Consider the following 23,728-nt stretch of genomic DNA (forward strand, 5'->3'; position numbering starts at 1 on the left):
TGCTCCTATTGTATATTTATCTGTTGAAACTTATCCAGCAGTGTACATGCATCAAGCGATACAGTGTGTGAGTGTCATTGACATCATCATCATATTGGGCTAGTCACCCGGTTGAAATCAAAATTAGCGCTGAAGGTCAAAACGTGATGTTTTACCGTTTTAAAGCAGCATTTTCTGTGACACTTTTCTAGGTCGCAAATTCCGCCGGCTTATTCTAAATTAATTCTCTTTTATTATTATTATTCTTATTTTTTTGTTATTTTAAAATTATTATACTCAATTGATTTATAACGAACGTTTTGTGTATTTTGTACAACAGTTTTTTTCTGTATTCGATTGGAAATTATTGACAATTTGTTTGTTTGTTGATTTCAGCTTATGAAGGCAGTTCAGTGTTGTGTCAAGTATGCGGTGATCGTGCTAGTGGATTTCACTACGGCGTGCATGCTTGTGAAGGATGCAAAGTAAGGAAAATATTTTCCATTTTTCAATAAACCAAAAAATAAAATTTAGTCTATAATGAAGAGCATATATGTATTACTTGTTAATTTTTCTTCATATATATATATATATATATATGTTGTGGGGATTTTGTTTACTTGCTGTTGTTGTCTTGCCTATAGTTGGAAGTGATAATTCCGCTGTGCTCCGGTTTGGATGGGCGGTGCTGCACGGTACCAGTGAAAATGCAGAGATGTGTTTTTGTTTTCTGTAACGCAAATTTCGGTCGTACCTCGTCGTACTGGCCGTCTCGGTGGACTGTGGACATGCATCATCAGGAGGGGGATTGTGTCGACGCTCTCTCACAGGGGTTAATGGAGCACACGCACAGACAGACAGAGAGAGAGAGACGTGCATGTTTCTTCTGCATTCACATTTCTCTCCGAACACAAATAAGCATGAGCAGGCATGCGATTTTGTGCATATTTACATTATCTCTATTTCTTTGACGTTTAATTAATTTTCAGTTATAATTTCAAGTTGGATTTCCCTCTCCCCCCCCCTCACCCCACCCCTTACTCTGGATAAATACCCTTTTGATTAGTTGTATTTTTTCTCATTTATGAACAAACGGACCACCAGCTCTTGTTGAGGGGGGTCACGTTGTGGAGGATGGCATTTTGACAGAATTTTTTTTTCAATTGATCAAATTTCATTTCTCTACGTTCAGGGTTTTTTCCGTCGATCAATTCAACAAAAGATCCAATATCGACCTTGTTCGAAAAATCAGCAGTGTTCAGTTTTGCGCATCAACCGCAATCGGTGTCAATATTGCCGTTTGAAGAAATGCATTGCCGTCGGCATGTCTCGTGACGGTAAGCTTATTATTATACGATGCCGTTGCTTTTTCCTCTGCTTTGTAGTAGTAGTAGTAGTAGCATAGTAATAATTATTATAATTATTTGTTTATTTGTTTGTTTCTGTGTGTGGTTTAGCTGTGAGGTTTGGCCGGGTGCCGAAAAAGGAAAAGGCGAAATTGTTGGCCGAAATCCAACGTGCCAACACGAATAATCAGTTGGCGAATTTGATGTCGACGATGGAAGATGCCGAGAAGGTTGTCTCGACTTTGGTCGCTTCGTACATTGAAACGGATTCATATTTCAAAAGTCGCAGTCAACTGTTGATTGAAAATTTCCGTGAACATCGTTTCAACATGCGAATTTCACTGACGGTATTTTTTGTTTTTGAACAACAACAAATTATTATTATTATTCATATTTTCATTTATTTTCAAGGCATGCCCCTTACATCCCGAAGATGTCTTGATGGGCAACATTGCCTACACGGACGAGATGAGTGAAAATTATTTGCCGGCAATTCGATCTGTAATTACTTTTGCGAAAAATATTCCCGGATTTTCGATTTTATTGGAAGAAGATCAGATCATTCTATTAAAAGTAAACTGTGAAATTGTAATAATTATCATCAATATCATCATATTCACGGTCGATTTTCATTCAGGCCGGCGTATTCGAAGCGCTGCTGCTGCGTCTTGCGCCGCTGTTCGACACGACCACGAAAAGCTTGATGCTTTTGAACGGTTCGATTTACCAACGCGGCGGAACTATCCAAGGTGGCGCCGGACCGAGTCGTTTTCTCGTCGATTCGCTTTTCGATTTCATCGAACGTTTCAACGCTCTCGAACTGACCGACGTCGAAATGGCGCTCTTTTCTGCGGTCGTGCTCATCTCGTCGGGTGTGTGATCCATTTGCAATATGCAAATTCACCAGATAACGATTCGGGATATTGGTTTTGGTTGGTTTGTTTCAGGTAGACCTGGACTGAAGAATCCCGAATTGGTGGAAAAATGCAGTCAAAGATTGCGCCAATTGCTCGAACAGGTCATTTACATGCAGCATGGAAACGATGTGCGTTTCTTCAATACTCTGATGCAGAACATTCCCAACTTGCGCACGTTGAATACGTTGCATGCGGAAAAATTGCTCGACGCTGATTCTCGTTCGGAGAAGGTATTTATTTCATTATTATTATTATTATTATTGCTATTACTATTGCTTTTAGCGTTACCCGATGGATTTGTCACGCAAGGTGAAATCCTGCTCGGGTACACAGGAAGTGGTAAGCAGCAGCACCGGTAGCAGTAGTATTAGCAGTAGCGGTAGCAGTGGCGGTGGAACAGGTGCCACAGTTGATGACGGTATGTCATCCAATTATTCAAATTTTATTAAAATCTCACGTATGTATATATTGTCGAATTATTTGTCAGGTGGAGTCGAGCACGGGTCTACGTGCGAGATGGTCAGCGAAGCTTTAAGCTCATGTTCGGTGCGACCAGCACAACAGTGGCTGGATTTGACGACCAAGAAGGGTCGTCGTGACAGCAGTTCGAGCGGCGAACAGCAGCCGTCGACCAACCTCCGGTCACTGGGCTCTGCTGCTGAACCGTCACAGCTGACCGTGGTCAAGTTGCACGTTCACAGTCCAACATTCCCGTCTAAAGACAACACCTCTTTCGACAGTGGCAAAGGTTCCTTGTCAGCCAAGGAGTCATTTTCGTCGAACGAAAGTCTGAGCGAGCAGTCGATCAACGAGTACAAAAGCCCTGGCAGAGTGTTGCACAAGCCGTTGACTTTGTCCAATTCGTTTGATCATCATCATCATCATCAGCAGCAGCAGCAGCACCACCAACACCAACACCAACACCAACAACCCCCACAACAGCATGGCCTGGCGTTGAGCGACCAAATGCCGACGTTGAAGCAGGCTTTGCAGACCCCTCCGCTGGTGCCATTGCCCAGGGTCGAGACGAGGCTGAACTTCAACGCCGGCAATTTGCGCGACAAGCACGCGTGTCTGGCTTCGTTGTTGGAACGTCAGCCGCCGGTCAGCGATGTCAACACAAGCGGTGGCAACGGCAGCGGTGACGGCAGTGGTGCTAGCGCCACTGGGAGCAGCGGTTTGGGCGCGCCGTTGTTCGGCCAGTACGCCAGTGGAATGGTCAGCAGTCAAGCCGAACTGTCACCGTTGGCTGCCCAGATTGCGCATCTCAGCCAACGGGTGGGTTTGTACACGGGCCAGAAACTTTTCCCCTACGACAGTGCGGACGTGTGGTCGATGATCTACGCCAATCAGTTGGCTTCGATGCTGACCAAAAGTGACGAGGGGTCGTCGATTCCACCGGCGGCGACGGCTTCAAGTGCCGCGGCCGCACTTTTGCAGCAGCGTTTGTTGTACAACTTGCGGTGGACTCTCGACGACAAAGCATCCCTCTACGGATACGGTGGTGCTTCACTGGCCGCCGGACTTCTCACCGGTCATCCTTTGGTCGCGGAAACGATGGCCAATTTTCAACAACAGCTGCAGCAGCAGCAGCAGCAACAACAACAACAACAACAACAGCACCAACAGCACCAACACCAACAACCCCAACACCACCACCACCAACAGCAGCAGCAGCAGCAGCAACAGTTTAGCTGTTCATCTGTGACTAGCTCCATGACTGTGACCTCTCCTTCTGCTCTGGTCAGTAGCCAAACGTTGACCACCAATCGAGAGTCGTCATCTGATGACGAACCGTTAAATTTGTCGAAAAAGGCATCGCCTGCTGGTCGTCTAGCTGGATCTGTTTTATGCGGAGTGAAGCGTCAATCGGACTCCACCCTGACCAGTGCATTATGAGTCAAGTGGATCGAACGTGTGTATGTCATTGGAAAAGGGAGGATTTTTCCCTCGTTTGATCGCTTTTCTCAATAACTGTTTGCATTCTTTTATTACAAATATTATTATTATCTTTTTTTTCTACTTATTGTTATTATGCAAACAATCTCATGAAATGGTGAAGCTTCGTTTTTTCTTTTTCTTCTAGTTCTTATTTTTTTTCTTTGGAAAAAAATATTCAGTTTTCTGCGTTCTGTTTGTTGCTTAGCAGCCCATTCTTCTTCTACTCTGCTATATTATTCAATGTCAGAGTGAAGTAAACTACTTCTTTGTTTTTCTATGTATGGTCTTTCTTTAAAAGTATGCTTTTTTTTCTAAAGGGGAAATTTTCATTATTAGACTAAACTGTTTAGCAGTTTTTAATTTAAAACATTTCCATTGCACAAGCACATACATGTCCATGCAAGCAGGAGCGTATTTGTTTTGCTATTTGATGATCTAGCCAGGTTGTAAAATGATGAGCATGCAATAAATTTTAGTGCCAATTTTCGACCCAACTCTACACCCAAAAACGTGCATATAATATTATTCATTTGTGAAGTGAACAAACAAACCAAGAAGAAGAAGAAGAAGAAGACCCTTGGGCGTTTATTATTATTGCATATTTGATTTGCCAGCGATTTATGATGCAAAATTTGCATACTTTTTCAATTTCATTGTTAGTGGGACTTGGTGGTGGTTATCGAAATCGAATTCGTTAGCACTGAATGTGGGAACGTTTGTCCGCTTGTTGTTGTTTGTTGTGCGCTCGAAAAGAAGTGTTATAATTTAAAATTTAATCATCATCGTCATTCTCCATCATAATTTTATGACTATATCTGGTGAAAAAGCAGACTGCAAAGGTAGCATATTTTCAAACATCACTAACAAACAAAGGCCCTATACTACCATAAATAGCTCAGTTATCTTTGGCTCAGTTTATTGTCTTATTGCAAATGTTGTGCACTTTTACCTCTTTAACTGTTGTCTGTACTTTATAGCTGGTTTAGATCATTGGTTCGAATGGCGTTGAAGAGAAAAAAGCACTATGCTGCCTTTTCGCAATTTTCATTTCACCTGACAATTCTTACCTTGCGAATATACATCTGTCTGTCTATCTATCTATCTATTTAACTATACATGACCTTCGATCAGTGGTTGAAATTGTTCACTTCACCACTGCCGTATTGTAATTTTTTACAACCAATAATGCTAAGCTTGGGACTAACCTGATTGAAGAAAATATTGGGTAAGCAATTGGCTGAGCTGTGCTTTTTTCATTTCTTATATTCTTTTTATTAATTTGATATAGTATTTCTTTTAACATTTACTTATACATTATTAAATGTTAGTTTTTTCAATGTTAGCTTTTATTTCATTGCACTATCAAATGTAATATAAGGGGATAATTCTTGCATTATGTATTTTTTTATAAAGTTCACATAATTCATGTTATCATTTAAATATTTATATTAATACCATAATATTGTACTGTATTTATATTATATGTATAAATGTAAACTTACAGTTGGTAAAATAAGTTTTTAGTGAAAAAAAGTACGATCCTAAGAATATAATGTGAATAAGAAAATTATTTAGCAAATTTTCTGACAAATAGGAATGTTACCAAAATCACTTGAATATCCAAGAAACAACTGTAGGGATCTTCTATATAAGAAATTGCTTATGTAGTTATAAAAAAGATGGTAAAACTTTGAATTATAGTAGCAGTGGCAGGCCTATTTGATACTTTTCTGTGTGTGAAGAAAATAACATCACAGTTGTTTTGAAAAGTGTCAAAAATTATTTAGCGCAGCAATAACTTTTCAAAGAATTATATTTTATAATAATAAGTAAGTAGTAAATGCTGACAACACTGAACGTAGTAATACTTCACTGAAGGCTTTGCATATTCATCAGCCTGGTGCAGCATCATTTCAGCGATGTATTGTTTCACAATAGAAACGATTATTTTAATTTTTAATATTATTTTTAACTTTTAGTTTGCTACGTAAAGGATCACTTAATTTCGGCGATGTCAGAAATGATGCGCAGCAGAAGCTGGAAGCGCAGTCGCCTTTAGCGAGAAGCAATCAAGTTAAGGGCAATTATTTATTACTTGCAGTCAATTATGAAGCAAAGCTAGTAAGTTCAGCTTGCGTTTAAATTTATTGCAACGTTATTAATGAGGCAAAGTGTCTAGAAAGAGTACAAATCTATGCAAAAGCATTCAATTTTAAATTTAAACCAATAAAAACAACATGTGCAGCAGAAGCAGTAACAAATTTTTTGTGCTAATTTTTCCATCTAGAAATTTCTACTACTCAGCTGAAGATGCTTTCTTTTTTGTTAATTTTTGCTTTTTATTGAAATTAACATAATGTATTGCAGTTACTGTGTAGCATGTGGTGTATTACGACTATACATTTTTTAGCTATGTATGTATGTATATACGTGCGGGTATATGGTTTTTTTCGCAACGTTCGATTGCTTCTTTTATTCAGATAATGTTAAATTATCTACCAATTTAGTAGTATGATTTTTTTCTCTTCTGTTTCAAAAATTGAAGTTTTGAACGATTTCATATTTTGTGTTTGAAAATTTCCATTTACTTTTTATCATTTGGTCAGTAATTTTTCTAACGTAGCATTTTCTGAATGCAGCTAGCTGTAACCAAAGATGAATTGAATCCATCGTTTAGCATATCGACTCACACAAACATCGGACGGTCGTATTACATAAACATTAGATAGCAAAAATTCCAGCCTCAATGTCAACAGTTACTGAATACTCTTTTTTTGATTATAATCGTCAGTTTGATATTATTTTAAAATAATATCATAATCGATGATGAATTGAATTTTGACAATTTATTAGAATTATTATTTTTTTCATTCGATGTTGATAAGTTGCTTGTGAATACCGAAAATATAAGAAATCACTACTGTCTGTACAATTATGTGTATAATTTTCATTTTTTAATTTGTCTGTTCAGCTTGTTTCGTTGATGCTATTGTTCACCGCTGCACTTTTATTTTCTAACAATCATGCAGTAAGTGAATGGTGCAGTAAAACTACTGGTGACATTTTAGCATTTGAAATTATTGTTGTGAAATTTAATACTTGGCTAGTTTGCTAAAACCGCTTAAATTGGCTTGGTGATTTCTGGTTCATCCAGAAGTTGTTGCTTAATGCTCTTTTCCTTTTCTGCTTTAATTGTTAAAATAATTTTCACGCTGCTTTATTTTTATAATAATATATTATTGCGTTGGTTCATTAGTATAGTTTATCTGGTGAAGTAGAAACTCAGATTGCGTTCAATTTATCAATTGTAGAGTGCTTCATTAATAAAGCTGACGTTGATTCAGTCATTTAGAAATTGTCTGCTTCACATTTTGGAAATAATATCCGTGAAATATTAATGATAATTTTTCCAAAAAATAATAAATGAAACTTTGGAAATCATTTTCTAATTTTGAATATTTCAGTGAACAGAAGTTTATTATTATCATTAGTTTTTATTAGTTTTTTTTAAAGCATTCAAGAATCATATATGGGCATTGAAGAAAATATTACGATCAACATGTTTGCAATGTTTATAAGAATTATTTATTAGAATATGATATTTTCCAAAAATTAAATGTTCATTATATTGTAATTCGAGATATATTTGTTTTTTAATGTAAATTTTGCAAGACATAAATTGGAATTGAAAATTCATTAAAATAAGAATGATGATGATGAGCTGGCAGTGAAGTAGTTCGAGTGGATTTTTGAAATATAGAATTGAAAATCATAGTTTTGCTTGAAGTTGCGTGTTCAGCGTTAGCCAACTTGACAAAGGTAAATGTTTCTCCGTTTTCTCGATCAAGCTGAAATGTAGTTTATGCGCGTTTATCAACCAAGCGCAGCTGCTCCATTGCAAAGTTTAATGCCGAAAATTGCCGGCCCTGCGTATGCATGCTATTCTTAGCTTCGGGTGGCAGGCACGCATCATCATAGTGCGTAGTGAAGAACGAAACGAACAACGAATGCCAGCTAACAAACAGCACGCTGGTGAACGCCTGCGTTTCCAGCAACCGATATACATGCCAACCTCATTGTTGGACTTCCTCTGCTTCTTCTTCTTTTTCTGCTTCTTCTTCTTCTTGCGTCGCTTAATGGTGCCTGTGATATGCTCATTTTTAAAATAGCCAGCTGCTTGCTAACTAGCTGAAGAAGAAGAAGAAGCGCAAGCGACGACTGGTGCGTTGTGTTACGTTCACGCCGGCTAGTTACAAGCGTGCGCATCAAGCTCTTTGTCACTCGTCAGTTTTCTGACTTCCATTCAGTTTCATCTCAACCAGGTGTGTGTAGTAAAAGCCGCATCACTTGCCAAAGATCTTGGCGTGAAAAGCGCCGGACGTAGAAGCGTTTTGCCTTTACGGACTTATTTTCACATTTTGCCGCTTGTATTGTCGATCAGTTTGTCAATTCAGGTAACCAATTCCCATGCTTGTGCCGGTTTTCTCTTTCACCCTACCCCTAATCGCCTAGGAGTTACCAATTTGGCCTTTTCCCCCCATTAATTCAGTTAAACAATGAAAAACAAGCTTCACGTTCACAAGCATCCAGTTCTCCCCCCCCCCCCCCAATCAATCGTACTAATAAACTTGTCCGCATTTGCTTTCAAACAACTAGCCCACGGCGGTTGATACCACTGTTCTCGGCTTGCTATTCAAACTGCCTTCAATTGTAAATAGAGATTATTTCAAATCATCACTACATACACTGTCGCTTTTCATCAATTTTGCATATGCAAAATTTTCCACTCAACACTGAATGATGCATTTGTACGTATTGTATATATCTATATATATATATATATTTATTTATTTATCATGTCGAGTAGTTTATTTTGTACTTTTCAGATTAATTAATTGATTAATTGCATATTAGTCGATTTTTGAAATTAGTGAATTGAAATTAATTGAATTTTACAATTATCAAGCTGTGCATTCAGTGAAACTTTATTATTGTTTATTCGGAGATTGCGAATGTAATTGCTTTCCAGTTTATTTCATCTCATGTTATCTTTTTTTAAACTCTTGCATACTAGGCAAGCAAAAACGCGGCATTGTACATGCAAGTACCGCTTGCGCAAGCAAGTTGCAGTCTCAAAATTGCAGAGTAGTAAAAGGGTTCTGAGCCAGCTGTGGTGTGCTGGCATTGTCAAAAAATATCTGTGCATCTGGTAGGTTAAATTATCAACACAAACTGCCCCTGTAATTGTACAGGGTATTTTTTTTCATTGTCCAGCAATCACTTCGATTTGATTACTTTCTTTTATCTATTAGCAATTGCATATTTTGCTTGTTGAACAAAATAGTAGATACATGTTCAGTGCGGTTTATTGTCATAAAAATAATGAAACGTTAGTTTACATTTTTATAATAGAAATTGATAATTTATTAAACCTCTACTGAAAGGCTAGGACTAAAACCTTCACGTATATTAAAATGCTCATTGCTGCAATTTTCTTAATCCTACATTTTAATAAATAAGACATATTTATTAATTTGCATCATTGCAGACGATATATTAGCGAGTATGTTCTGAAGCAATTTGTTAACCAATTTAGATCAGTAAGTGAAATGTAACAACAAACAATGTGAAATGGAAGAAATTTGCAGATTTCAAGGAATTTTATACTTTCGAAATATTTTCCAAAATTAATACCACCAGACACTCGCAAATGATGAAAGTACAACCGATCAGATTTTAATCACTTTTATGCTTAAACCGGTCTTTGGTGTAAACAGAGTTGATGATAATAATAATAATAGCATTTGTTTCTAGGTAACAGCAAAACGTGTCGAATAATCTGTGTTTGCACAATGCAAAAAAATAATGCTTCAAACATTATTTGCATAATTGTATCATCCGCAAAGTAGTTATTTTCTGCCTCTTAATATTATTGCATTAGTTGTGCATATTATGATTGATTATCTGAGGTGATCAGTTACAAATTTGTACGATGCAAAATCAATTATGAAGCTATTTTGCCGCTTTGCGGCTTTCACAGTTGACACTTGGGCAAAGCACTGCACATGTTTTGCATGTGTTAGTTTTTTTCTTTAAATAATTTGCTGGAAAATAAACCAATTTGTGAATCGAGTTCCACGTGCAGCTAGTAATTGAAATATCGTAGAAATTACTGGGAACAAATTATTGCTAACTACTGCATGTTGGCAAATGATATTTGTTTCAAAAAATATCATTCTACAGGATTGCCGTGGGACCTTTTGTATTCTTTTTGATTTTTTGGATTGCACAGTAGTTAGTTTAGCTGAAAGTTTACTTTCTCAAGGCATTTTCAAAAAATCCCATGAAAAATGCTTCTTTTTATTGTTTATTTACGCAACATGAGCGTATTGTATTGTGTGCTTAGATGATTAATTTGTCTAAGTGAACTGTGATGCTATTTCGAATGGAATTTGTTTCAAACTGAAGTACAACTACTTTTCTTGAGGTCTCACTTCTTATACATTTTATAGAAAAATTTTGTTTTTCAAGTAGCACAAAGTAAATTCTATTATGTAAACCGGCTATTAAATTGTCATTGGATAATTGATTGACTGCATGAGCTGAAAAACGACAAATAACAGCTATTCTTTTAGACAAATCAAACAACATGAGGTTACCTTGGAATCAAGCTCAGCAGCAGCAACAGCAACAGCCGGCGCCGCAACAGCAGCCGATGCCGCAGCAACAGTATCAACAGCCTCCACTGCAGCAGCAGCAGCAGCAACAGCAGCCTGTGCCTAAACACCCGTCCTTTGATGCTGGATCAAGAGCCCCAGCACCCCAACAGCAACAGCCACAGCAGCAACAACAACAACAACCTGCAAGAACAGGACCACAACAGCCATACCAAAATCAGCCTGCGCAGCGGGCTCCAATGCCACAACAACAAATGCCCACACAGCAACAGCAGCAACAAGAGCAGATGCCATATGCTGAAAGCAATGCTACACCCGTTGATAAAGTTGACAGTCAACAACGACCGAAACGAATTGGTCGCTGGACAATTGAACAACTACGCCAAACCGATGGCATTGTACCATTGCAGTATGGCACTAACAAGTTTGCAAGTCAACGGGGTATGACAGGATTCGGTACCCCTAGAAATACGAACACAAAAGTCGAATCTGACAACTTGCAACAACTTCCCGAAGAAATAGTGCGTATGTCTGACGGTGAAATTCGTGCTCAGTCTGGAACAAATCGTTTTGCCAGCCAACGTGGTATGACGGGCTTTGGCACAGGTCGAGATGTTGTTCGAGAAGCTTTGGTTCCACCTCCAAATGACATTACCGAAATTGATGAAGCTAAAGAACGTATGACTGAAGGTATTGTGCGTTTACAGTCCGGTACTAATCGATTTGCCAGCCAACGTGGCATGACTGGCTTCGGCACAGCGCGTCGTGAAGTGACGAAAATAAACGACAGCAAACATCCTGATCAAGATTCAGAACATCCAGATCAGAGCAGTATTCCACTGCAAAGTGGTACCAATAAGTTTGCGTCCCAAAAAGGGATGACAGGATTTGGTACAGCTCGCCGCGAACTGACTCACATGGTTGACACGAAACATCCCGAATATGTAACTGATCATCCTGACCAATCAGTTGTTCCACTGCAAATGGGAAGCAATAAATTTGCCAGTCAGCAAGGCATGACCGGTTTTGGTGCTTTTCGATTGGAAGTGCAAAATCCGCTGATTAGTCGTCAGCAGCCGAAAAGCCAAGGCATCATTCCCTCACAGATGGGAAGCAATCAGTTTGCCAGCCAACAAGGCATGACAGGTTTCGGATGCCCTAGAGATGTCAATTATGCAGCGGAAGGTCTCGAGTTGCCGTACGATGCAGTGAAGCAGAGTGAAACGATCATACCTAGTCAAGCAGGTTGGAACCGTGGTGCCAGTCAACGTGGTATGACTGGCTTTGGAGCGGTACGTGATGTGAAAGGCAAACACCTGAAACGACTTTGGGAAGAGGAATATCCCGAAGAAGAACACTTCATGTGAATTTCATACATACTACGCTTTGCTCATTCAGATTTTGCTGTGTAGTTTTTTTGCACAAAGCCGTGGCAGTTTTCTTGTCAATCTTTCCATTTTCCTGGTTTTTTTTTAAAAAACTTTCTTTTATTTCTTCATAAAAATTAGGTATTTTGTGTGCTTCAGCGAACTTTTTAGTATTGCATGCTTAGAACCGGCTAGATGTGCTAAACTTGTTAGCATAATTTGCATAATGATCGAATCAGTACAACTGTTTTTCAATTCACGTTTGCAACAAAATACTTTCTTCATTGACGTAGAACTGACCGGTCGACTGCCTACTATGCTGATACGTCGACACTGCCGTTGTTTGTTTTATAAATAATCTATTTTGCTCCTTCTGCTGTTCAAAGAGCAGTGCTAATTGATATAGTTTACAAGTTGAATTGCATTTGCTTTTTTTTTCTCTTTGACCGTCCTCTTTGTCGACCGAATTTACTGTGACAAATCTAGTCGTGTATGTTATTCATTATAAGGAAATATGCCACTACTGTTTCATCCGCTATCGTTATTGATGATATTAGCACCGATATTGCCTGCTTTCAGAGAAATTTTTTAAACAAAGGCAGTCAAATCAAACAGTTGTGACCATTTCTTCTTCTTATTATTACTATTTTTTTTACTTTAATCGAATATTTTTCTTTATTTTTTGCTGCTTTTGTTGAGCAGCAAAACTATGTTCAAATTGTATCGCTTAGTGCGGTCGGTCGTTGCCCGTTGTTCGACAAATTCACAAACTGAACTTTGAAAATAGATGTGCATTATTATTATTATTATTTCATGCCTTTCACGAATGAAAATTAGAATATCTTGCTTGATTAAAATGTCCACTTGCACATATATATATATATATATATATATATATATATATATATACATATATTCATATGCATAAATGTACACGTATACATGTGTGTATGTATGTATGTATGTATATGAATTATCAAAATTTCAAAAACATATGTTTAAAAAATAGCTATTTGAAAATAGCCATTACATAAACAATGTTACACTTTCTCACGTTCGTGATATTTTATTGTGACTTGTTCATACGTAAATGATAAATAAGAATAGAAACAACCACGTAATTCATGTTTGCTTAGATTATTTTCCATTCATAAAAGAATAATAGTAATTATCTAGCACTTATTATTATTATTATTATTATAAAATTCAATAACCAGCAGCTAGCTAACTAACTGACTATATCTATTATTTTATACATATGTATTTTTTAATGTAACTATGTTGTTGATTATCTATGCAAATAGCTGCTAATGGAAATAATGACTGGAAGCCAATAACAGTTTATTTACTGTATAATAAGCAAACAAAAATTATCATGTAACACTTCTTCTTTACTTCATCTGGGTGATGAGAAATTATTGTAGAAAGTTTTATTTTTTTAACAGATTCAAATTTTAAATTGTTTGCAGTTAAATTTAGTAGCATGTTTTAAGAATTTTGATTTAAGACAACTATTTTTTTGATCAGTGCCGAATTCTTGCTTTAAAGTAATAAATAAGATATACTACTGAGATATTTTTAGCCTTTGCAAAATAGCAGCAAAAGCGTATTTTCTTTTTGTTTTGTTTTATTTTTTTTCAGTTATGCAATTAATTATTCATTGAAAACACGTAAGTGTTTCGTCAAAGCAAATTCACTGATTCAACAGCAGTAGTTAGTAGCAGTCGGAAACAGCCCTCGGACTCTTTAAAGCGGTAAAGCGTTTTTTGTTGCTCAAAACTAGCTTGTATTTTGTTAAAGGTGCTTTTAATTGAGCAATTTTATTCAAGATGCGTAATTTGACGTAGATCTGCTTGGTCACTGGCCAAAAATCTATAATGCAAACTCCAAATTCTGAAAAGATCACATCTCCGGTAAGGAATGATATTTGTTACGCTTCGCAAGTCGGAATCTTCGCAAAAAGCTCACAAATTTCAGCAACCCAAACTGAACAGATCAAAACTGCTTAACACGGAATCACCGGATAATGTTAACAAGCCGGCATCGACTATTAAAACTCTTCCACTTGGAACAGGTACAACAAACGTTATGCTGTTAGTTGACGCGCGTCAGTTTTCACACGGCATCCAATAACAATGTGTGGTTTCAGGAAGTGCTGAATTGCAAAACGCTGAAAAGCCTGCTCCTAAAGTGTCTGATAAAGTTCCACCAAAGCGATGGACTTTTCAACAACTTAAAGCTACAGATGGATTAATTCCATTGCAGTATGGAACAAATAAATTCGACAGTCAAAAGGGAATGGGAGGATTTGGTTCTCCACGTGATGTTCGTGGGAAGCATATTCATCGACTGTGGCATGAATCCGATGAATCAGATTCAATTTGAAATGTAAAATGCTTGATATGGCTTTTTTATATGTTAAAAACAAAAAATGCTCTTATTTTTGATGCTTTTTATTTCATCTTCTGCTTTAAAATTTCAGCTTATCAAATTTATGATTATCACTATCAATAACTGATTGATCTTTTAGAGTCCTTGCTTTGATTACGTTTACTGTGAAAAATATGTTTAACTGCAAATTGAAGGCTTGAATCAATTGTATATTTCTATGGGCTCTATTTAATACAAAAGTGAATATTTCGAAGAGAAATCGATAATCAAAAATGAAGAAAGCTTAACACAAGATGTTTTGAATATTCTAAAAACCTTATCCCATTTTATTTGCTATTGAGCTTGTGGTGAAACGTCAATCCGTTTATCTCTCAAAACGGTTAGATATATATATATATATATATATATATAACACAGATTGAGATATGTTCGTTTTTAAGTATACATTTTTTGAATTGCTGAATATGCCTTATGGAGATCATCCTTTGACCATTAATAGAAATAGCAAGTGATATATGCGAATAACATTTCAACGGCATTTGAATATGTTGCAACAGTATGTTAAAGGTTGGAGCAACGGAGCAATAATTGATAAAATGGAATAAATAAATAGTGAAAACGCAATTTTTCATTGTGCAAATTTTATTAGGAGATAGAATTTTGGCTGAATATGTAAATTAGCATTCAAAAAATGAAAATAAAAAGCATTCATTTCGGTAGTTGTGTGTAATTGTTATAAACATATGAAACCAGCTATATGCAAAAATGTTATGCAAATATTTTAAAATAAATATCAAACAGATAAAGTGGCAAGCAAGCAGTTGCTTTAATTTAAAGGGAATTATTTTGATGCTTATTGTCGAGTTTGAAAGTAGATGAAGAAATTGAAATAAAAGCAGAAATTATTGCCACAAAGAGAAGAGAAATGAGAGAAGTTGAATGGTGGAATTTTGTTCCGTTTGCTGAGAAAATATTCACGAATGTTTCAAGCTTTCGCCAACGGAAATGTGTCATTAGTGGTGTATTTAAATGATAAATGATTTCGTAACGCTATCACACTTCCACCTCTCATTTTGCCACCAACTAACTGAACATGAACTGAGAATGATGGTTTTGCTGAAACGGCCTCGCAGAAGCATTATTGGCTTGTTGGAACTTCATTTCGTATGTATCACATGCTGTGAAGTTGTTCAACAAGTTTCCAATTTATCTTTATGCATTTATTCATTGCAGGCCAGTATATGTTTTATTAAATTTTACTCAGTTTTATCTCTCTCTTATTAGCTTCTACTTGGACTTATCCGATTCGAATAAAAGAAGCATAAATGAAATAGCCTGCTGCTCATTGACACACAACAACACAGCTTTACTTTACTTTTAATAATCTGCGCTTATTGTTTGAAAATTACTTCCAACAACTTTCCCTCATTCACTTATTACTTATTCAAATTTTTGCAACTCTTCAACAACGACTTATTTTGCTTTTTTCATTTTTTATTTAAAGGTATGATATCCTTTTTTCTTAAGATTATATAAAGTTAGAAATTATTTATATGATGAATGGAAACATTCTGAAGTTTTTTTTATTTGACAGCTAACTATCAGAACATTATGATGCATTTAAATATTTCATTTACAGATTTAATCCATTTCTAATGTTCATTATATCAGTTGAATCTGTTCACATTAGGATTTATTTTTCACTCAGTGCAAATAATGAAAGTTTGAAAATAAATTTTACAAATTTTTTGGTCAATGAAAAAGTAAAAGCTTTAATAAGTAAGTGAGTATGGACAATGGGGTATGAAAAGATATGCGAGAAGCATTATTTTTTGAAGTATGCATTATTGAATGTATGGAAATGCAGAGGATGAATCACTTTCATATTATTGATTGCAAAGATAAATAAAAGTAAAATTTTAAAGAATTAGCAAGTTGTTTTCAAATCTTGAGCCTTTTCTCTGTGCAGAGGAAATGCATAAAAGAATAGGATAAGATTTTCATTGCTCTATTTTGTTGGTGAAAAGAATAAAAAATTGTTCACTCATTGTAGACTCCATACAATTCCGCCAAATTCCAATGTATCCTTTTCCCTTGGAACAGGTAATATTGTATTTTTATTATTATCAGTTTGTTTAAAAATCTTTGCATTGGACACTTTTGAACAAGAAAGATAATGGTGATCACCAACGCTGGTCATGTTTAATGTTTCTCATTAAGCTATTTACATCCACAAATGTAAACTCATAAAGTCTACTTTTTTCCCTTCAGTGTTTTAAATTGTAACAAAATCAGTTGGTCAGCTTCTCATATGAACTGCTAAATTAATGAAAGTTTCATTTTGTTAATAGTATGTTTCTAAAAAAAGTATTCTTTGAAACTCCAGTTGTAATTGCTAATTGCTTTTAAGATAATTGAATTCACAATGCAAATTTATGCTCAGTCGTTGCATCTTTTGTTTGCAGTTGGTGAATCAATTAACGTAGATTTTATTATTACTCTTATTTGAGGAGTGTTACTTTAATGTTGTTGCATGTTGCATTTTACAACATTATGTGTATATCCTTTTCAAGCTAGATTTAGCATGTTTGCACTGAATTTTGATTTGCCATTTCAGCTTGCTTTTTGCAAGTGAAAATATTTCTTGAGAATATAGTTGATCAAAGTTATGCTATTTTCAATATTTCTTTCATTTAAAGACCCCCAAAATTGATGCAACATAATGTTTTGCAATGAATTTTTATAAATATTGCAATATGCATTAAATTCAAAAAATTTGTCATTAAATATAAATCTTTTTTTCAACAACAGTTTTATGAAATAGTTTGGATAAAACGCACGTTTATGGTCAGAAATGACATAATAAGAATAACAATAATAATAGCAATTGTTTTTAAATTAGGACATAATGGGCAGCTGTTAAGTGTTAAATACTATAAAAATAAATAATATAACAACAGTCTGCTTTCATCACATATATAAAGCTTGTTTAACATCGATTGACATGATCACATGTCTTGAAAACTTTTCCTAGTTTCTTCATCAGGAAGTTTGTGTTAGCTTTGAAGATTTAGAATAACATGGATGTAACAACTGATCAGCTGTGAAGAATGCTTTATACTTACTCATACAAACATATTCTCTCTTAATATTTACATAATAATTAATCCATATGAACATCGCTATAAGCGTATAGCCGCTGGGATAGGTATAGAATATAAACAATACTACTTTACCTTCTAATGCATTCACTTTTGTTCGAATTTTTCCACTTATAAATTTCCATTTCTCATTTCTAAAAATTAGCACTGAAATTTATCCACTGATTGAAAATCTTCAGTGATATTCTTATCCGGCTATCAGGTTCAATATGCACTTTAAGAATTTTCAAGTAGATATGCTTTTTTTCTTACAAAATTATAAAATATCAAATGTATACCGACATAATGATTGGAAAATATAAAAACAGTTTTTACTTTATTACATTTTATAATTGATAATTAATTTAAATAAATTAAGAATAAGTTTAACAGTTCTGAAATAAGAATTTTTGTATGCCAAGCAGGGTCATGTACATGAAACGCTAGTGTTCATTGAACATTTTAATAATTATAAAAAGTGTTCTTTATTATGAAAAATTTTCAGTCGAAATTATTTATTATTAATTAAGATGGACTTCATATTTTTTAAATTGTTCAAAATTTTGAATTTGTTTTGTTTGTGAAATTTACCTTTTCTCCACTGAAATTGTAATTATAAATCAGAGAAGAAATTTCTCATGCAAATAAAGTAATTTTAATACGTATAAATACATAAAAATAATTTAAAATTTTGTGAAGTGAAAAATGACAAATAAATTCGTAATGGAATGCTTTATTGTCAAATAAGCAAATAAGCTAACGCTATTCATAAATCATTGATAGACTTCAAAAGTGCAGTCAAGTTGCTTTCATTTTTGAAGATGAGTAAAATATATTTTCAATATCAGCTGCCAACTGTTTTTGTCGCTAGGCGGCAAGTTACGCTATTTGCTGTCATAATGTTTAATACATTTTTTCACAGCCAAACCCAAAAACGTTCTTCGCTCTTTTTCCTTGTGTATTTTATAAATTTCATAGCTTCGTTGTGTTTTCAATTAGTAAACTGTCATAATATTAATTGAATGCTAAATTTTTTATACTGACAATCGTATAATAAGTTATGCAGCTGACTGATCATTGGTGTTTAAATTTTCTTTATAACTTTTCAGTTAGAGCAGGTTCACCAACTTCTTGATTGATGATAACTTTTGGACTGCTTGTGTGTTGGCTGCTTCATCTTTTTAATAATCGTCCTTTTTAATAAGTTGAATAAGGCTAAAGTGTTGGAATAATTTCTCCGGTAATGTCAAAAGAAAATATGTATTATTTCTTTCTTATTTAAATATGAAATATATTCGGTCACATTCAGGTATGGATGAAAATTTCACTTCCAAGTTTGCTGCTTAGGTGCAGACGATAAGATCGTTGGCATTGCCATCTGCATTCAGTTGAAGCATTTGTTGGTAAATTTTGCTCTTCAAGAGCATGACTCAGTGTGGAAAAGAAAACCTGCTCATCGTGTCTGCTTCCAACTTTTGTTTTGAGACTACCAGTCTAGGTGCTGCTAGTTTTACTGCTTATCATTTCCAGTATGATAATGGCCATCATCCTTGACTTTGGTCTCTGCTCAGCATGGAGACTAATTCTGCTGGCAATTTTCACAGTCACTGGTACGTATATCTTTCTTTTTCATATTTATATCAAAGATAAGCTCATATCATGTGAAATTACTTGAAAGCTCAATGTAGGTTGAAATACAGTAAGCAATATTGAATATTTATGCAAAAATTAGCTTAAGAAAGTATTTTCTAAAAACTGTTTGCTTTTACGCCTTTGAAATGATAAAATTGCGATAAGAATCTTGTAAAAGATATTTAACATGCAATAAACGATCGCAAATTTGTCAGTTGAAATAATAAATAAGTATTAACTGGAGAAATATCGGTTTGTGAAATTTGTGCCGACATAATTCAACATCAATTTAGCATTGTTTATTCTGATGTTAACAACTAAACCAATTACCTGTTTCTCTTTTCAATAGCTTTTTCACGTATTGCAGTAAATATTTAAATCAACTAACGAACATTACTTTGAAATAAATTAGTACATTCAATAAATAAATCATCAAAAGTAGATTAATAGAAACGGTGGTGTGTAAACGATGCTTTCATGAGGCTGTTGATAAGATGGAATGTTAATTCACTATTTGAAAAGCATTATTCAAACATTTTTTTCAAATGTAGTATCTTTCGTTATTTTTCGGCAATTTGTTCTTAATTGAAGCACGATGCTTGTTTCTATAGCAGGAAGAATTTGTGCAGTATTGATGAATGACTTTGTTGTTTACTGAACACATGTTTGGAGCATTTAATTTTAGAAATTCTTGCCGGAGATTACGAACGACTGTTGTACAAGCATCTGCTAGCTGATTATGATCCACTGGTTCGGCCGGTAGATAATGAAAGTCAACCTGTAGTTGTAAAATTAGGCATTGATTTGCAGCAAATTATTGACATAGTAAGTTCGTCGTGTATATGTGCGTGTATATATATATATATGTTTATTTATTTATTTATTTATTTATTTATCTATTTAAAAATTTTATTTTTTCTTAATTTAAATGAATGAATATCAAATTGTATTAGCTTCAAAATATGTAAGTATTTTACATTTTTTTAGGATGAAAAAAATCAGCTTATTCAAACAAACGTGTGGCTTCGATTTGTAAGTAGTATTTTATTTGTATTCAAATTACAAATTAATAAATTTAAAATTTTGCATTTTAAATAACATAAAATGTTCATTTTTACAAATATTAAAATTGAAAGTTGTAGGACTGGAAAGACAAATATCTCAGGTGGAAACCAGAAGATTACGGAAATGTTCTTCAGGTTCGCGTTCCTATTGCTCGACTCTGGCGACCGGATATTTTGCTTTACAATAGGTACATTAGTTATTTGGCTTATTGTTTAAATAATAAACACAAATAACAAGCTAACATTTAAACTATTTTGATGATAACTCCAACAGCTTCAAAAAACTGATTACTTATAATTGTTCATTAGACTGAATTCATCTATCATTTGATGCTCACTTTTAAGAAAAACATCCAAAGTTAAATTTTCTGAAAATTTTTACTTTTCAAAGTATTTTGATAAGGAAGAAAATTAGAAGAGCAAACATATACTTCATTACTGGCAAGATTATATCAAGCGTTTTAGCAAAAACAAAAACTTCCTCTTTCTGTTTTCGAAAATTCATATTCGACTATCATAAGCAGTTCATGCTGTAACTGTTAAATTTTACTATACTTTTTAGCAATTTAAATTCCATTTTGCGATGAATTGCTTTAACGTTTTCTGAAACAAATCGTTCCAATTCTCAAAAGTTTCATTTTTCAGTTATATAAATATTTTGAAATATTAATTAATTGAAATTCATTTCATTCTTCAATTAATTTGATATTTATTCTAATTATAAAATGTATTTTATCTGCTGTTTTACAAAATGCCGTAATTTAAACCGTCTTCTTCACAATTAGTAAGTTCTCTTAATGTGCAGTTAAAGTGCAGTAAGTACAATGGATATTATATATTGTGTGCGTGAGTGTTTGTATTTGCACATAAATTCCACAATTTTAGCGCTGACCAAATGTTTGATTCAACATGGCATACTAATGCCATTGTCAATCATGATGGCACTGTAGAATGGCTTCCTCCAGCAATTATAAAGAGCAGTTGCAAAATAGACATTACGTGGTTTCCTTTTGATGATCAAAAATGCACTTTGAAATTTGGAAGTTGGACATACAGTGGCTTTCAGATCGATTTACAAGCTGGGAACGCTGTCACCGATACATACGTTGAAAATGGCGAATGGATTTTAATGGGTATTGTCATTAAACTTGATAATCATTAAATTTTTACCGTAATACATTAAATTATTTTTTGCTGTTAAAAACATATTTTTAAATTACATTTATACCGGAAACAATAATTTTACTGCAGATATTATCAAGGTAATGTGATTTTAATATTAATATGTCATGTTTCAGTGAAATTTTGTTTGAAAATTTTCCATTTTTATTAATGTAATGTTCATTTCAGGACTGCCAGTGAAACGTAATGTTTTCAAATATGAATGCTGCCCTGAACCATATATAGATGTCACTTTTACAATTTGGGTTCGCCGACGGACGCTATATTATGGATTTAACTTGATCATTCCTTGTATATTAATTTCCACTATGGCTCTGCTTGGCTTCAGCTTGCCACCGGACGCTGGAGAAAAACTCACTCTTGGTGAGCAAAATGAACGTTTTTCAGTTATATATTTATAGATTTTTGTATCTTCAGGTGCGCATTTACTCGATTTTGCTTTTTCCCCACTATTTTCATTACTTTTCTTTCATGTTTATTGTAGTGCAATATTTAGCTTTAAAATATGATTAATTTCTACTGTTAAAATTGATTTTTCAATTAATTGCATTAATAACTTTTCTCATTAATTTTCCATTTATTTCTTATCAATTTCATCAGTTGATGTTTGACATTGTTTTTTTACAGTATTACTTTTGTAGTTAACGTGCAGCAGGTAGTTTTAACTTTTCAGAAACTTTTGGTGTGAGGAAAAACAGTTAAAACAAAATATATTTTTCTAATCTTTTGGCTGTGTCTACTTGGTATATTAGGTTATTGAAATTAATGAACAAATCTTTTTCTCATTTTAATTACATTAGGTAAAAAATGAAAACATTATGTTTGAAACATTTGTACATAAATAGAACTGTATAATGGTGAAAAAAAATAATTTTTTAGCTGTTTTAGGTTATTACTTCTGGGCATGCAAAAATTAATAATATTTTATTCACTAAATCATCCTACGTTAATAATATTAATATGCTGCTTCCATTTGATAAAGTTCTGTAAAAACGATTTAAATTGAAAATAGTCTTAGTTCGATTCATTTGAAACAAGTCGGAGATTTAAAATAATTGGCATAGAATTAGGAGTTTATTTGATTCAATCAACTTGTAAAAGATCAACTGCATTGTTAGCTTTAATATATATGTATTTTTTGATCTGACCATTGGCAGTCAAAAAATTTATACATATTAAATATGTTAAAGGTTTTGAAAAGTACAGCAAAGTCGACTGTTCATTGAAATAATTTATGAATAAAATGGAATAAAGTTATTTTTAAAAGAAATGAAAGAAAGAAACTAAGTTACAAGTTGTGTATAATCACGAAATTCTTTGTATGTTTATAGGTATTTCCGTGTTCATGTCCTTGTGCGTGTTTTTAGTTGTAGTATCTGAATCAATGCCGCATACATCTGATGCAGTTCCACTGATCGGTACAGAATTTCTTTACATGTTGTATTATTTTATTTAAATACACAAAACAGCAACAATAACAATGCTATTGGCGTGATGGCTCCTTCCGATACCTGTAACTTATGAAACACAAAAATTATTAATTGACTCTGTGCTTGACGCATTGAATTAACCTCGCACCAAAAGGTTGAGATAAATCAGAGTATTTGCAAATTGTGAAAATCTTTCTCTCTCTGTGTCTCTCTGTATGTGTGCTCAACTTCAGTTCTCTGACTCTTCGTCTTTGCAAACGGTTTTCGCCTCTTATTGTACATGGTTGATATTTTTTTATAGGTCTCAATGTTCTCGTTTCACTGGTATTCTATCTGCAAATTTTTGCTATGACTATTCCTTCTACAAGCGAAACGGTACCGCTATTAGGTAGGTGCCTGTATTTCTGCTTGCATTTGTTATTTTTGGTTGGAAAGAAAAAATACAATTTTTATTTTGAGATGCAAGGAGAGGTGATGTAATATGTGGAAGAAGTGATTGATTATTTCTTTTATTCAAATCTTTATTTACAAGTTGCATTTTTTTATTTTGGCACTGAAGCATGCATATTGGAGTGAAATTATTTTTCCTCTAACTCTAACAATGGCTTGTTGCGGAAAAGTCAGTGGGATATTTTACATTAAATGAAAAGTTTCATCTTTTC

At 34.2% G+C, this 23,728-nt stretch overlaps 4 protein-coding genes across 4 annotated transcripts; all 4 read left to right on the top strand.

The window, feature by feature from the left end:
- The first annotated feature begins 1,303 nt into the window (after positions 1-1,303).
- Positions 1,304-4,141, top strand: Tsp_10135 (hypothetical protein). The gene is made up of 6 exons (XM_003373247.1): positions 1,304-1,316; positions 1,437-1,672; positions 1,737-2,261; positions 2,290-2,472; positions 2,525-2,660; positions 2,730-4,141. Exons 1-6 carry the CDS (start codon positions 1,304-1,306, stop codon positions 4,139-4,141), a joined length of 2,505 nt encoding a protein of 834 aa, XP_003373295.1.
- Positions 4,142-4,988: 847 nt separating this feature from the next.
- Tsp_10136 (hypothetical protein) lies at positions 4,989-8,132 on the top strand. The gene is made up of 8 exons (XM_003373248.1): positions 4,989-5,096; positions 5,170-5,348; positions 6,163-6,304; positions 6,551-6,619; positions 7,155-7,289; positions 7,705-7,753; positions 7,971-8,002; positions 8,043-8,132. Exons 1-8 carry the CDS (start codon positions 4,989-4,991, stop codon positions 8,130-8,132), a joined length of 804 nt encoding a protein of 267 aa, XP_003373296.1.
- Positions 8,133-11,114: 2,982 nt separating this feature from the next.
- Tsp_10137 (calponin family protein) lies at positions 11,115-14,612 on the top strand. The gene is made up of 3 exons (XM_003373249.1): positions 11,115-12,152; positions 14,205-14,301; positions 14,377-14,612. The coding sequence occupies exons 1-3, from the start codon at positions 11,115-11,117 to the stop codon at positions 14,610-14,612; spliced, it is 1,371 nt and encodes a 456-aa protein (XP_003373297.1).
- Positions 14,613-19,295: 4,683 nt separating this feature from the next.
- Tsp_10138 (putative neurotransmitter-gated ion-channel ligand binding domain protein) lies at positions 19,296-22,862 on the top strand. The gene is made up of 9 exons (XM_003373250.1): positions 19,296-19,368; positions 20,076-20,215; positions 20,378-20,422; positions 20,533-20,642; positions 21,340-21,587; positions 21,805-22,014; positions 22,278-22,291; positions 22,525-22,581; positions 22,827-22,862. The coding sequence occupies exons 1-9, from the start codon at positions 19,296-19,298 to the stop codon at positions 22,860-22,862; spliced, it is 933 nt and encodes a 310-aa protein (XP_003373298.1).
- Positions 22,863-23,728: the final 866 nt, after the last annotated feature.

This window comes from Trichinella spiralis, assembly GCF_000181795.1.
Source record: "Trichinella spiralis strain ISS 195 chromosome Unknown Scfld6, whole genome shotgun sequence".
Classification (NCBI taxonomy): Eukaryota; Metazoa; Nematoda; class Enoplea; order Trichinellida; family Trichinellidae; genus Trichinella; species Trichinella spiralis.